The sequence below is a fragment of the Pantherophis guttatus genome, chromosome 1, assembly GCF_059756535.1.
Source record: "Pantherophis guttatus breed Tessera chromosome 1, ASM5975653v1, whole genome shotgun sequence".
Lineage (NCBI taxonomy): Eukaryota > Metazoa > Chordata > Lepidosauria > Squamata > Colubridae > Pantherophis > Pantherophis guttatus.
Genome location: NC_142063.1, coordinates 289,045,425 through 289,058,136, shown reverse-complemented (window position 1 = coordinate 289,058,136; position 12,712 = coordinate 289,045,425). Strand labels below are relative to the sequence as shown.

The 12,712-nt window shown below is 39.7% G+C and overlaps 1 protein-coding gene across 4 annotated transcripts in view; it reads left to right on the top strand.

Annotated features, from left to right (window-relative positions):
• The first annotated feature begins 633 nt into the window (after positions 1-633).
• Positions 634-12,712, top strand: part of MOCS1 (molybdenum cofactor synthesis 1) — a 35,716-nt gene continuing 23,637 nt past the window's right edge. The window contains exons 1-4 of one of the 4 annotated variants that reach the window (XM_034428011.3): positions 634-1,473; positions 6,912-7,041; positions 8,996-9,163; positions 10,696-10,860. In XM_034428011.3, coding sequence (XP_034283902.2) covers positions 1,312-1,473; positions 6,912-7,041; positions 8,996-9,163; positions 10,696-10,860 — 625 coding nt within the window. In that variant the 5' untranslated portion in view covers positions 634-1,311. Of the gene's footprint in view, positions 1,724-6,911; positions 7,042-8,995; positions 9,164-10,695; positions 10,861-12,712 lie in introns of all 4 variants that reach the window. The other 3 variants (XM_087883102.1, XM_034428010.3, XM_087883101.1) reach the window with 3 other exon arrangements.

Below are 12,712 nucleotides of genomic sequence, written 5' to 3'. Positions count from 1 at the left end.
TATATCCTAGAATATAAACTGAGAGCAAGCCCCACTCTTACAAGCACTGATGTTGTTACCTAGTTAGGGTAATGAAACAACCAAGCTCAGAGAGCACCAAGGAGCTCTCATTTCAATCCTGAGCTACAAATATTCTCCTTTATTAGATTTTATATCCTCCCTTTATTATTTGAATAAACAATTCAAAGCGATGAATATATCTAACACTCTGTGTCATATATGGGGGTATATGCATACTTTCGTATTTATTCTGTCATGGTTATGTAGTTATATTGGAGTTGGTGACCTTTGAGAGCTGGATGCAAGGAAATTTCAATTTCATTTTTAATGTATGCCTATTAGTGTACATTCAAAGTACACTTTCATTTTTAATGTATGCCTATTAGCGTACATTCAAAGTACATTCAATGAAGTTGTTCTATTCTATTTTCTCTTCTCCTCTCCTTTTTTCTCTTCATTCCATTCTCCTTCCTCCTCTTTTCCCCACGACCACAACCTTGTGAGGTGAATTGGGCTGAAAGGGACTGGCCCAAAGTCAAGAGTTAACTGACTCCCCTCCGTTCTCCGGGCTCTCTCGCTCCTTTATTCCCAACCTACGCCAGTCTCACCCGCAAGCGGCCCAGAAGCGAGACTAATACACGCTGTTGGCTGTGTTCCGAAGAAGTCTGACCTCACGCTAGCACCACCAGCTCGCAGGAATCTTGGATCCAAACGGGACAGTGCCACAGAAAGACTGGTGTTTAATTACTGGCGGTGGCAAGATTGCTTGGCTAACGCTACCTTCCCTCGCCTTTCCGAAGAAGAGACATTCGGGGATTAAGAACCTTCACAAACTTAATCCCGGTTATCGGTCCCCATATATAAATGGGGTATTTCCATGAAAGGGGGGAGGGGGGCTGACAAAACATGCTCTGCCAAAACTAAGAACAACGCCCTCGCCCATCTCCCTCCCCCCCCCCACTTTTTTTTTCTTTCCTTTTTCTTCTTCTTCGGCTTGCTGCTAGAAAAAGTTGTCCGAGAGCCAGGGTAGCCTGCAGCTCTTCGCTCTTATCTTGGAGTTCCTGAAAGATAAAACTCGGGAGGATTGCGCAAATTCATACCAGTTGAGAAACCGCTAACCCGACTCGAAAATTACGCAACTCCTGCGAAGGCCTGAGCGGAATACAAATCCCGGCATGCCGAGCGGATTCCTCGACCCCTATTGGTCGGCGGTATCCCTCCCTCTCGGCACACATGACCCCAGCCGGCTACTTCTCCTCTGGCCCGTGTTGGAGAGGTTGTGGGGAAGGCGACTTAGCTTAGGCAAGAGGAATGGCATCCTTGTCGGCTCTCAGGGTATCTCAGCGCGGGCGCCGGGGCTTGTTCCTGCGAGGGGCCTTCCGTGTTCACCTGAACAGGAGCTGCCGGTCCGGGACACCGGTGAGACAGCAGCAGCAGCAGCAGCAACACGCGCTGGAATTGCCCTCTGAACAGGTGAGGCGGGCGAGCAGAGAAGAGGAGGGACTTTGCCTTGCACCTAGTCTGGATGAGCGGCCAGCGCTGCCCTCCTTACACCCTTTTCATCGGACGATGAAAGTCTAAGTGAGTCGCTGATCGCGCCTCTTAGAAATACCTTGGGCCCTAAAGAGGGCAAATCACCTAAACCTGGGACAGCGTCCTTTGCAACAGTGGCATATTCCGAAAGTGCATCAAGTGAGGAGGAGTGCGATCGGATTCCCGCAAGGTACCTGGCCGCAAAGTGGGTTTGTTTCTCCCCAGGTTATATGAACCAGGGCTGTGTCTGTGTTCCGAACATGAGTCCTGAACAATTAGCAGCAGAGAGATAAGAGAAGCTGTAAACTCTTTATTTATTTATTGGTTCGATTTATATGCCGCCCTTCTCCGGAGACTCAGGGAGGCTTACAATGCGTTAAACAATAGCCTTCATACTTTTTTTGTATATACCTGCTTAGTAGGGCTTTTGTCCCCCCCCCCCACCAGCGGTGTTCTTTTTTATACAAAGTCAGTTTATTGCCCCCACAATCTGGGTCCTCATTTTACCTACCTCGGAAGGATGGAAGGCTGAGTCAGCCTTGAGCCTGGTGAGATTTGAACTTGCAGTAATTGCAGGCAGCTGGCAGCTAACTGCTACTTAACAGCACTTTAGTCCGCTGCACCACCAAGGCTCCTTACAGCCCAGGCATAGGGTGAACCAGTAAACCAGTGTAACTGTCATTACTTTATATTACATAACTTTCAAGAAAGGGAAGTTAAGCAAACAGTGGCATAATGTATGAATGTGTTACATTATTAAACTTGCAGGCGGGCTGACTCTCGAGCACATTACAATATCAATAAAATGCAGTAAATAAACCAATGGCAAGCTTGATGAAGTAAGAAATCTCATTCCCCCTTGCTGAAGGCCTGTGTGAAGAGCCAGGTTTTGACTGCTCTTCTAAACAGGGCAAAAGAAAGAGCTATCCAGTAAGAGTCATCCGACTCTTGAGGGGAATCTTACTTATAGAGAAGGCGTCCTTGTGGGGTCCTGAAAGTTGACAGTATTTAATCAAAGGAACTCTGAGTACACCAGGGGTGTCAAACTTGGGGTGATAATGCAAGTTTGACACCCCTGGAGTACACCAACTCTTCACAATTGAATCATGTTATGGGAGACAGGTGGTCCCTCAAGGCACTAGACCAGGGATATCAAACTTGCGGCCCACGGGCCAAATGCGTCATGTGCTGGCTCCGTCGCCGCCCGGTTTAGCGAAGGGGGAAAAAAGTCCTCATATGTCACATGACACCGCCCTGACTGCACGAGTTTGACACCCCTGCACTAGATCCTATACCAAGTCTCCCAGAATATATCATTTTACCTAAGAAACATTACTGTAATGGGGTGGGGGGGTGGGGGATGGGTTAGAGTACTTTCTGATGGGAAAAAACTACTTCACATGCCTAGGAGTGTTTTCTTCTTAGTCTATACAAGACAGGTATTGGCACTTGGAATGAATTCGGAATTAAAATCCCTGTGAATTAACACTGCAGGTAGCACTGCAGATAATGGAAGAATTTGAAAATTATCAAAAGCAAGTGCTTACACGATATCCTTACTCAACCCTTAATCCAAAAGTTCTGTATGGAACATTTCTTGAGGCTAGGGCTGCCACTCTGTATAAATTAAAATTTAGAAAGCATCTGAAACAAAAAGTTACCCTTTGCCAATACAGTTTATATCATTCTTTGGCTTAAAACTAATTTCATCCCTTTGCAATTCTCATAATTGTCAACCAGTTGAAGTTAGATTAGAATTGAAACCAAACACTTTTCAAGTTGAAAAAGGCTACTAGGAATAGCATATTTCACTATTTGAAATTATGTTAAAAATCATTTTTCAAGTTTAGTAACTTGATTCTTCTTTTTTTTCTTGATCTTCTTTGACGGTAATTGCAGATAAGGTTTTGGATTGATGTGATTAATATGCTAGAATGAACTGGACTATTAGTGTTTTTGAAGTTGGCATTCAATTGATGTATTATCAACTTCTCATATTTTGGTCTGAAGGTAAGATGGTATCTCTCTGAAGTAATTTTACAAGGATGCTGTTGCATAATTCTAATCCTCCCAAAATCTTTCACTGAATCATTCAGAGTGGATCTGTGTATACATTTCCTTTCAAAAAATTGGAAGTTTGGATTTCGGCTCCCATGTCCAAATAAAACCAACTTTGTAAGGTAAAATAAAGACAAAATAGTTTTAAATTCTTTAGCTACATATTTCAATATGTGAGGCCTTCTTGCTGATTTTTTATTATTATTATTATTATACCGGTAATTGTTACATTCAAGCCTAGGACAGTAGAAATTGTAACCTTAGTCCCACATGTGGACTATTTAATTTTTGGCTTCAGTTCCACCCAATACTACTATAATGTAGTTTTCCTATTCTGGAGAACCGGTAGTGGAAATTTTGAGTAGTTTGGAGAACTGGCTAATACCACCTCTGGCTGGCCCCAGAGTGGGGTGGGAATGGAGATTTTGCAATATCCTTCCCCTGGAGTGGGGTGGGAATGGAGATTTTGCAGTATCCTTTCCTTGCCACGCCCACCAAGCCACACCCACAGAACTAGTATTAAAAAAAAATGGATTTCACCACTGGGCTACTTGCCTGACATTGATTTCTGAGACTAGAAGAACTTCAGGAGGTAGATAATTGTAAAACTCATCTACATAGCAATGACATTGTTGTAAATCTTCCTGAATTATAAACTCAAGTGAATTAACTTTAAAATTGTATTTGTGAGGAATACTGCACTTAAATCTTGATGGAAATTCTTCCTAAGGTATGGGGTTGGGGTGGGGGAAGGGGAGGGCAGAGGAGTGATTCCCGTATGAAATCTCATATTGATTGGAGTGGACCGTATCAGGGTAGAACATTATTCTAAAGATCCCAGCTTCTCCTGAACAAAGAATTCCAGTGGTGGCTGATTCTGTTTGATATAGTTAGATAGTTTAACCTACTCTCTCCCCCCCTACATGAGCCAGTTTGAACTAGTATTTCAAGGCATCAGGCTTGAATCTGGGAGATTGTAAATTCTAATCTTTCTTTAGCCATGAAAGCCAGCTGGGTGATCTTGGGCAAATCACACACTCTCAACCCAACTTACCTCATAGGGTTGTTGTTGTGTGGAAAATAGAAGGAAGATGTGTTGGATATGTTCACCACCTTGAATTGTTTATAAAACTAATAAAGGCAAGATAGAAATAAATAAATACACATATATTCCTGTTCATATCACTTGTTAGACTCCATCATGAATTTAAGAGAGTTTGGGATTAGCAAATAGTTGTATATTGTAGATATATTTAATTCTCTTGCCTTAGAGCAGTGTTTCTCAACCTTGGAAGCTTGAAGATGGGTGGACTTCAACTGCTGCTGGCTGGGGGATTCTGGGAGTTGAAGTCCACCCATCTTCAAGCTATCAAGGTTGAGAAACACTGCCTTAGAGCAGGGGTGGGCAAATGTGGCCCTTTTACAACCTGTGGACTTCAATCCCAGAATTCCTGAGACAGCCAAGTTGTCTCAGGAATTCTGGGAGTTGAAGTCCACAGGTTGTAAAAGGGTCACATTTGCCCACCCCTGTCTTAGAGCAAAACAATTGCTCTCCCTGCCCCACACATACATACGCATTTAGTGCTGGTGAGAAGATGAAGTTACTCAGTGGTGTAGAACTGACAATAGTCCAGTAGATTACATAAAGGTTATCTCGGGCTTTTTACATTTGTTTTTGAAAAATGCTGAAGTAATAGCTGCCAACAGACCAAATATTTGACTTTCTCGTCTGTGTTTTGAAAAGTACTGTTTTAGTGGGGTAAGAACAATTTGCTTTTGACATGAGCATTTCAGTATGAACATTTTAATATTAGCATTTCTCTTCTGTGTCTTCTATTTCTGATGTATTTTGTTTTGATCCTCAATACATGGTAAGCAACTTTCTTTTGGAAATAATGTTAGAATTGCTTTCTCAACAATTTTTGCATGTTTGTATAACATCATAATAGTGATCTTTATTTGTTGCACATAGTCAGTTGAGATGATATAACTTGGCAGGACAGTGAAACGGAGCTTTAAGAAAACCTAATTAACTAAAACCCAAGAAGCTTCCCAGTAAGCAAAAAATATTTTTATGTATAGTAAATGGAAAAGGCTACCTATTGAAACAGAATATCTGTTAAATTGCAAATGGGATTTTTTTTTTAATCCAAAAGCTTAATTTGCACAGGAGAAAGCTCTACTTTAACGATAACAATGAACATCCATTGTGTAGAGAAGTAGCAAAAATTGTCCAGACTGATTTGTCAAATAACAGAATAGCAGAGTTGGAAGGGACCTTGGATGTTTTCTAGTCCAACACCCACCCACCCTGGCTCAAGCAGGAAACCCTACACCATTTCAGACAAATGGTTGTCCAATCTTTTCTTAAAAAGCTCCAGTGTTGAAGCATCCACAACTTTTGAAAGCAAGTCATTCTACTGATTAATTGTCAGGAAAATTTCCCTTAGTTCTAGATTGCTTCTCTCCTTGATTAGTTTCCATCCATTGCCTCTTGTCCTGCCTTCAGGTGCTTGGGAGAATAGGTTGATCCCCTCTTCTTTGCAGTAGCCCCTTAGATATTGGAACATTGCTATCATGTCACCCCTAGTCCTTCTTTTCATGTATCTAGACATATCCAATGTATGCAATCATTCTTCGTATATTTTAACCTTCAGGCCCCTAATCATCATTGTTGCTTTTCTTTCCACTCTTTCTAGTGTCTCAACATCTTTTTTATATCTTGGGGACCACAATTGGATGCAATGTTCCAAGTGTGGTTTTACCAAGGCATTATAAAGTATTAATAGTTCACATGGTCTTCATAATAATCTTGATAATAAATAAGAGAACAAAATCCATTATTGTGTTATCCATTAACTTTATTCCTAAATATAATAAAGATATGAAATATCCCATAACTCCAGCAGACAAAGTTCTTCCTGAAAAAGAAAATGCCTGAGAACAGAGAGTGATCTAGTCTGATTACCCCGATAAGGCATTCCAAAGAATTGGAGCAACCAGCAACAAGATCCTGTCCTCCATTTTTACTAGATTTATTTCCTAAAGATTTTAAAACCCAGATAATAAAGTTATATTGAATATATTCATGACCACCTTCACCCTATCAATTCTTACCTTGGTACTGACGATCTGTATTATCATGTAAGATTGCCATGCTTTTAAAATGTAAAGAAGCACGCAAATATTGGGTACTCCAAGCCAAGTTCCTTGCCTTCACTTAATTATATTCCTTCCTCCCTCCCATTCCTATATTTGACAGAATCAACACATTTGTCATAAAATCTCAAAAGTGAAAAAATTATTTATTTATAACACAGGCAATTGCAGTCCCAAGAAGAACACGGTTCTTATCAGATGCTGCCCCTTTTTCTGATTTCCTGACTGATAGCTTTGGACGCCAGCATAACTACTTGAGAATCTCGGTAACTGAGAAATGCAACCTCAGATGTAAGTCTGTCTACTCTGAATATAAGTTTAATTATAAAATGCAAGGTTTTCTTTTCATAACATCTTATTTGTGGACCTATGTTTAACAAGAGTCATGACTTATTTGCAGAATGCCACACACTGCAAATCCCAAAACTCAATTTGTTTCATTGCTGCTGTTTCTCATGTTAATGGAAGCTGTTCGGGCCAATATCTTATAGAACATTCTTTTCCTGCAGATATAATTAGATTGTGAAATTAGAAACAACATTGTTGGAGGAAACAAAAGAGCAGATGTGTTAAAACATATTCTAGTCCAACTTGTTTGGATAACATATCTTCTTTCCCCTGGAGCAGCTGGGAACCTGAAACAGTGAACCCTTTCGTAACCCTTTCGTTACTAAAAGCAAAATAGAACAAGTTGGATTTGAATAACTGTTGGCACTTTTTGGAGTTGTCTCCTGTAAATTATCTCCAACAACCGGTAAGTTCCCACAGAGTTGGTCTCCTCCAGGTCCCGTCAGCTAAACAATGCCGGCTGGCGGGCCCGCGGTGGAGGGCCTTCTCTGTGGCTGCCCCAGCTCTCTGGAACCAGTTACCTCCTGAGGTCCGGACCATCCCCACCCTATTGGCCTTCCGAAAAGCGATGAAGACCTGGCTTTTCCGGCAGGCCTGGGGCCATTGATCTCGCTCTTGCGATCCGGCGAGATCCGGCCATGAATGGTGTGAATGAGTTTTAATATTTTTAATGTTTTTAATTCTTAAATGTTTTTTATAATGATTTTAAATGCATTGTGAGCCGCCCTGAGTCTTCGGAGAGGGGCGGCATACAAATTTAATTAATAAAATAAATAAATAGAAATAAATGTGTTTTGGTTATGTACAGTAATGGCCAAAATTGTGGAAACTTTTTGGGAAAAGTGTATTTTTGAGGTTTGATGGCTAATAGCACCACTTTTTTTGGAGTTTCAAGATAATCATATTCCCCTGCTAGAATGGCCTGGGAATAGCCCAGACCTTAACCCAATTGAAAATCTATGGAGCCGACTAAAGAAAGTGACCCAGCAATAAAACCCAGTTAATAGAAGCAATTATTCAATCTTGGTTTCATATTATAACAGTTGCAGAACTAAAAAACTTGGTTCACTCCACGGGAAGACGTTGTAAGGCCTTAATTTATGCTAAAGGTTACCCAACTAAGTATTAACTGACGTGATAATTTTTGTATATCTCGTTTTTTCTATGATGATAATTTTTGTATATCTTGTTTTTTCTATGTATTTCACTTTTCTTCTTTATACTGTAACTGCTATTCTAATAGCAAATCCTTCACAAAAGTTATTGCACTACATTCTTGATTAAATTATCTTTCCATTGATATATAATTTTATGGTACTACTCCAAAAAAAAGTGGTTTTATTACTAGTTTTAGAAAATATACTTTTCCCAAAGGTTTTCACAATTTTGGCTACTACTGTAACACACAGAAATATATAGGATAACAAGAACAAGACCTTAAAGAGTAATTTTTATGATATAAATATCTTGGAACTGCACTCCAATTTACCAGATGTATGCAATGAAGTGAATTGCTAATTCATAAAAGTTACTGCAGTGTTTCCTACCTGGGAGCCCTACAAAAGTGCTAAATTTAAGGTGCCAGAATTCTCAGCAAGGCCATGCTTTCTGTAGAATTCTTGTAGAGTTGAAGTCTTCACATCTCAAGACCCCCCCAGGAACTAGTTTCTTCCTGGGACTGTAGCATATAAGGTGCCCGCCTATAGGATATTGTGATATGTAGGTATTTTTTCATTCATTCAGTCTCTGTGGATTTTTTTTCACAGATCTTGGGAGAAAAAAGTACATTAAAAGGAATGAGAAATGAAAATATTGTAACCTTCTTTGGAAATAGTTTGTTTCTTATTAAGTAATTTGAAAACAGGCATGTCTTAAAACTCTTGACTGCATGTTTCAGGTCAGTATTGTATGCCAGAGGAAGGGGTTCAGCTAACTCCCAAATCCGAATTGCTGAGCACCCAGGAAATCATCACTCTTGCTGGGCTCTTTGTAAAGGAAGGTGTGGACAAGATCCGTTTGACCGGAGGAGAGCCTCTTATCCGGCCTGATGTGGTGGACATCATAGGTACACTTGTTATAGATACTATAGATACCAAGAGCCGTGGTGGTGCAGTGGTTAGAATGCAGTACTGCAGCTACGTCTGTTGACTGCAGTCTGTGAGCAGTTTGGCAGTTCAATTCTCATCGGCTCAAGGTTGACACAGCCTTCTATTCTTCCGAGGTGAGTAAAATAAGGACCCAGACTGTTGGGGGCAATATGCTGAATCTGTAAACTGCTTAGAGAGGGCTATAAAGCACTGTGAAGTGGTATATAAATCTAAGTGCTATTGCTATAGGTCACAATGCTGGCCTGTGACCACGATTGATTGATTGACTTTATGTCTCACTATGGGAGAATGTTACAGGTAATACTCTGAGAATTGAGAAAGCAGATCTTAGATTTGTTCTGCTGTACAAAAATACTTGATATCTAATATCAATGTGCATCTTCTGATCTCTAGAATACCATATATATTTTTGGATAAGCCAAGAATTTTAGGTGACAAAATGCACCTAAAAATCAGGTTCCAATTATCTGTAGATGGGCTTATCCATCCATCCTAGACTTATATACCGCTCCACAATACTTTTTGAACTCTCTAAACTGTTTACAAAGTCAGAATGTTGCCCCCAATAATTTGGACCCTCATTTTACCTTGGAAGGATGGAAGGTTGATTCAACCTTGTGCTGGTTAGGATCGAACTCCTGACTGTGGGCACTGTTGGCCTGCAATACTGCATTTTAACCACTGCACCATTACAGCTATTATATACCATAAAGAGTTCCAAGATAAACGGATCCACTCATTTTTAACCAAATACCGTTAAGAATGCAAGTCATGTAATAGACTACAGTGAAAAGGTGGAAAGGAAACTAACTTCACTTGGGAACGTGCCGACATGAAGCTCCTAATAAATAACTGGATTTCTTTTGAAGCTTGGCTTGAGACTCATGTCGGAAACCTGACAGGAAGCACATTCCAAAGACAAGAGATAACACAGCCAAGAGCTGGATAGAAGAAAGAAGAGATTTAAGATAGCCATTCCCTGGAATTTCCCATAGTATTTCTGTAACTTTCTACTTCAGTAGACAAGTATAGCTGTAATCAGGCAATATTCTGTCTATATGGTGTAAACAAATATTTCAACTGTGGCTGGATTGTTCTATGTTGTTCTTGGTCTAGGCCTGGTAGGTCCAGGTGCCACATTTTTCATGGTATTTTGTTAAAAAAAAGAGAGAGAGAGTTGGCTTATCCACAGATGGACTTACATGTGAATATATACAGTATATCGATATCTTTATCTTGATTAAGGGTGATGATGCAAACCAAGGAGTTTCTTAACTAAAAATTTGCAGATCGCCAAATTTAGAAAAATAGATACAGATTTCCATAAACACATATAGGAAGCTCCAAATGTGATGCTCCAAATCCTATGCTATTATACTTAATCACAGTATGTAAGTGTCATGTTATTTTTTTTCTCTTCCTTATATTATTTACCTGATCTTCAGTTCACTACAGTTGCTAATCTTTCGTCACCACTGTATTTTCTCAGCTCAGCTACGCAAATTAGAAGGGTTGAAAACCATCTCTGTCACAACTAATGGGATCAATTTAGCCAGACTGTTACCCCGGCTAAAAGAGGCTGGCCTGGATGCCATTAATATCAGCTTGGACACCTTGGTACCAGCTAAATTCGAATTCATTGTCCGACGAAAAGGTATTTTGAAATCTTCTACAATAACATGTTTAATATTTTTATTACTGTGCCCTGTATGGAATTTACCATATGATAGGGAGTAAAGAGCTCAGAACTAATCAGAGAGCATGTATTCTCAATACCTAGCTGATCATTTGATCTCAAATTTCAAGTTTTTTTTTTTAAGTTACTGCTCAGCATGTTGAGCTGAATATACATTGCTTAAGAATGGTATTACTCTTTACTGTATGGCATCATCTGTAATTTAATATATTGGTATGTAACTATTTTTTAATAATCTATGTAATACATTTGATTTGATTCAGAAAAGGGATTTCAAAAAAAAGTATACAAGAGCATGACCACAGAGCCTATCTGCAACTCTTTAAAACAACTACCCGTATTTTCCGGCGTATAAGACGACTTTTTAACACATGAAAATCTTCTCAAAAGTCGGGGGTCGTCTTAAACATCGGGTGTCGTTCTCCTGTAACCAGGCAGACCAGCCCGAAAGGCTCTGACGAGCCTTAAATGGCTCTGGCGATCCAAGCTCTGCGATCCCAGCTGCGTTGCCTGCTAATCAGGCAACGCAGCCGGGATCACCAGAGCCATGTAAAAGGAAAAAAATTTTCCCCCTCCAGCTTGCTTACCTTAGCTGCTAGTCGCAATGCTTGCCTTGCTTCGCTTGCCTGAATCCATTCCATCAGCAAGCCACTCCCTGCCTGCAATCAAGCAGGCAGGGAGTTGTGGACTTCAACTCCCAGAATTCCTCAGCCAGCAAAGCAAAGCTGGCTGAGGAATTCTGGGAGTTGAAGTCTACAAGTCTTAAAGTTGCCAAGGTTGGAGACCCCTGTTCTATTGGGTAAGTTTTTTCCCCCTTTGGGAACTTTAAAAAAAATAGTTAATTGGGGTTTTTTTCAGTTGTTCTTTTTTAGACCTAGCCATTTAAAGTTTAGGAAGTTTTAAATTTAGTTTTCATATAAAAATAAAAATAAAATAAAATAAAATAATGTTTGTGCAGCTTTCTGAGATTTAGTGTGTTTCTGTAGTGTTTCACTCTAACTACACAAACACACAAAATCTCACAAAGCTGTATGTGGAATTTTGTGTGTGTAAAGTGTGAAAGTTGTTTTTTTTTTGAGCTTTTTGTGGCTGTGTGAGGTTCCTGCTTGTTGCAGGGGCCATTTTGGGTCTAGCACAGCTGCTTTTACATTGTGGGTGAGCCAGTTGTTGTTTTTTAATTTTTATTTGGTGTGCGTTGGAAGAGGGGTAGTCTTATACGGCGAGTATAGCCCAAACCCTATATTTTAACAGGAAAAGTTGGGGGTCGTCTTATACGCCCAGTCGTCTTATACGCCGGAAAATACGGTACATCTTTTCCCATTTTCAGCTACTTGTGGAATATACACATTTTTTTCTGAGCAGCACTGTATATAGAACACGCCTTCTCAAATGCCATGATTTCATGACTGCCTAAAAAAATAAATGAATTTGTACAATATCCTTCATGAAAAATTTCTCTGGGGATTATTTTGGACAAAAATGTAAGACTGCCACTTACTTTTAATATGTACATTTCAATCTATATAAAAACATAAAACAGCAATAGAACCTTAAAACATTTTAAAATAAAACAATTTCATTGGATATACACTCAAAATGTAAAACATTTTAATAGGAAGAAAGAGTTAAGTTTACTTTTGCATAATTCCTGAAATCAGAATTTTATTTTCAAGACAAGTACCCTTGTATTTATTTTTGCTTATTATTTGTTCTCTATAGCAATAACTGCAGAAAATTGTAACTTACATGAAGAGGATGTTCCATATTAACCTTAACCTTCTTGGTTAAGCTCACAGTAACATATTTTGCA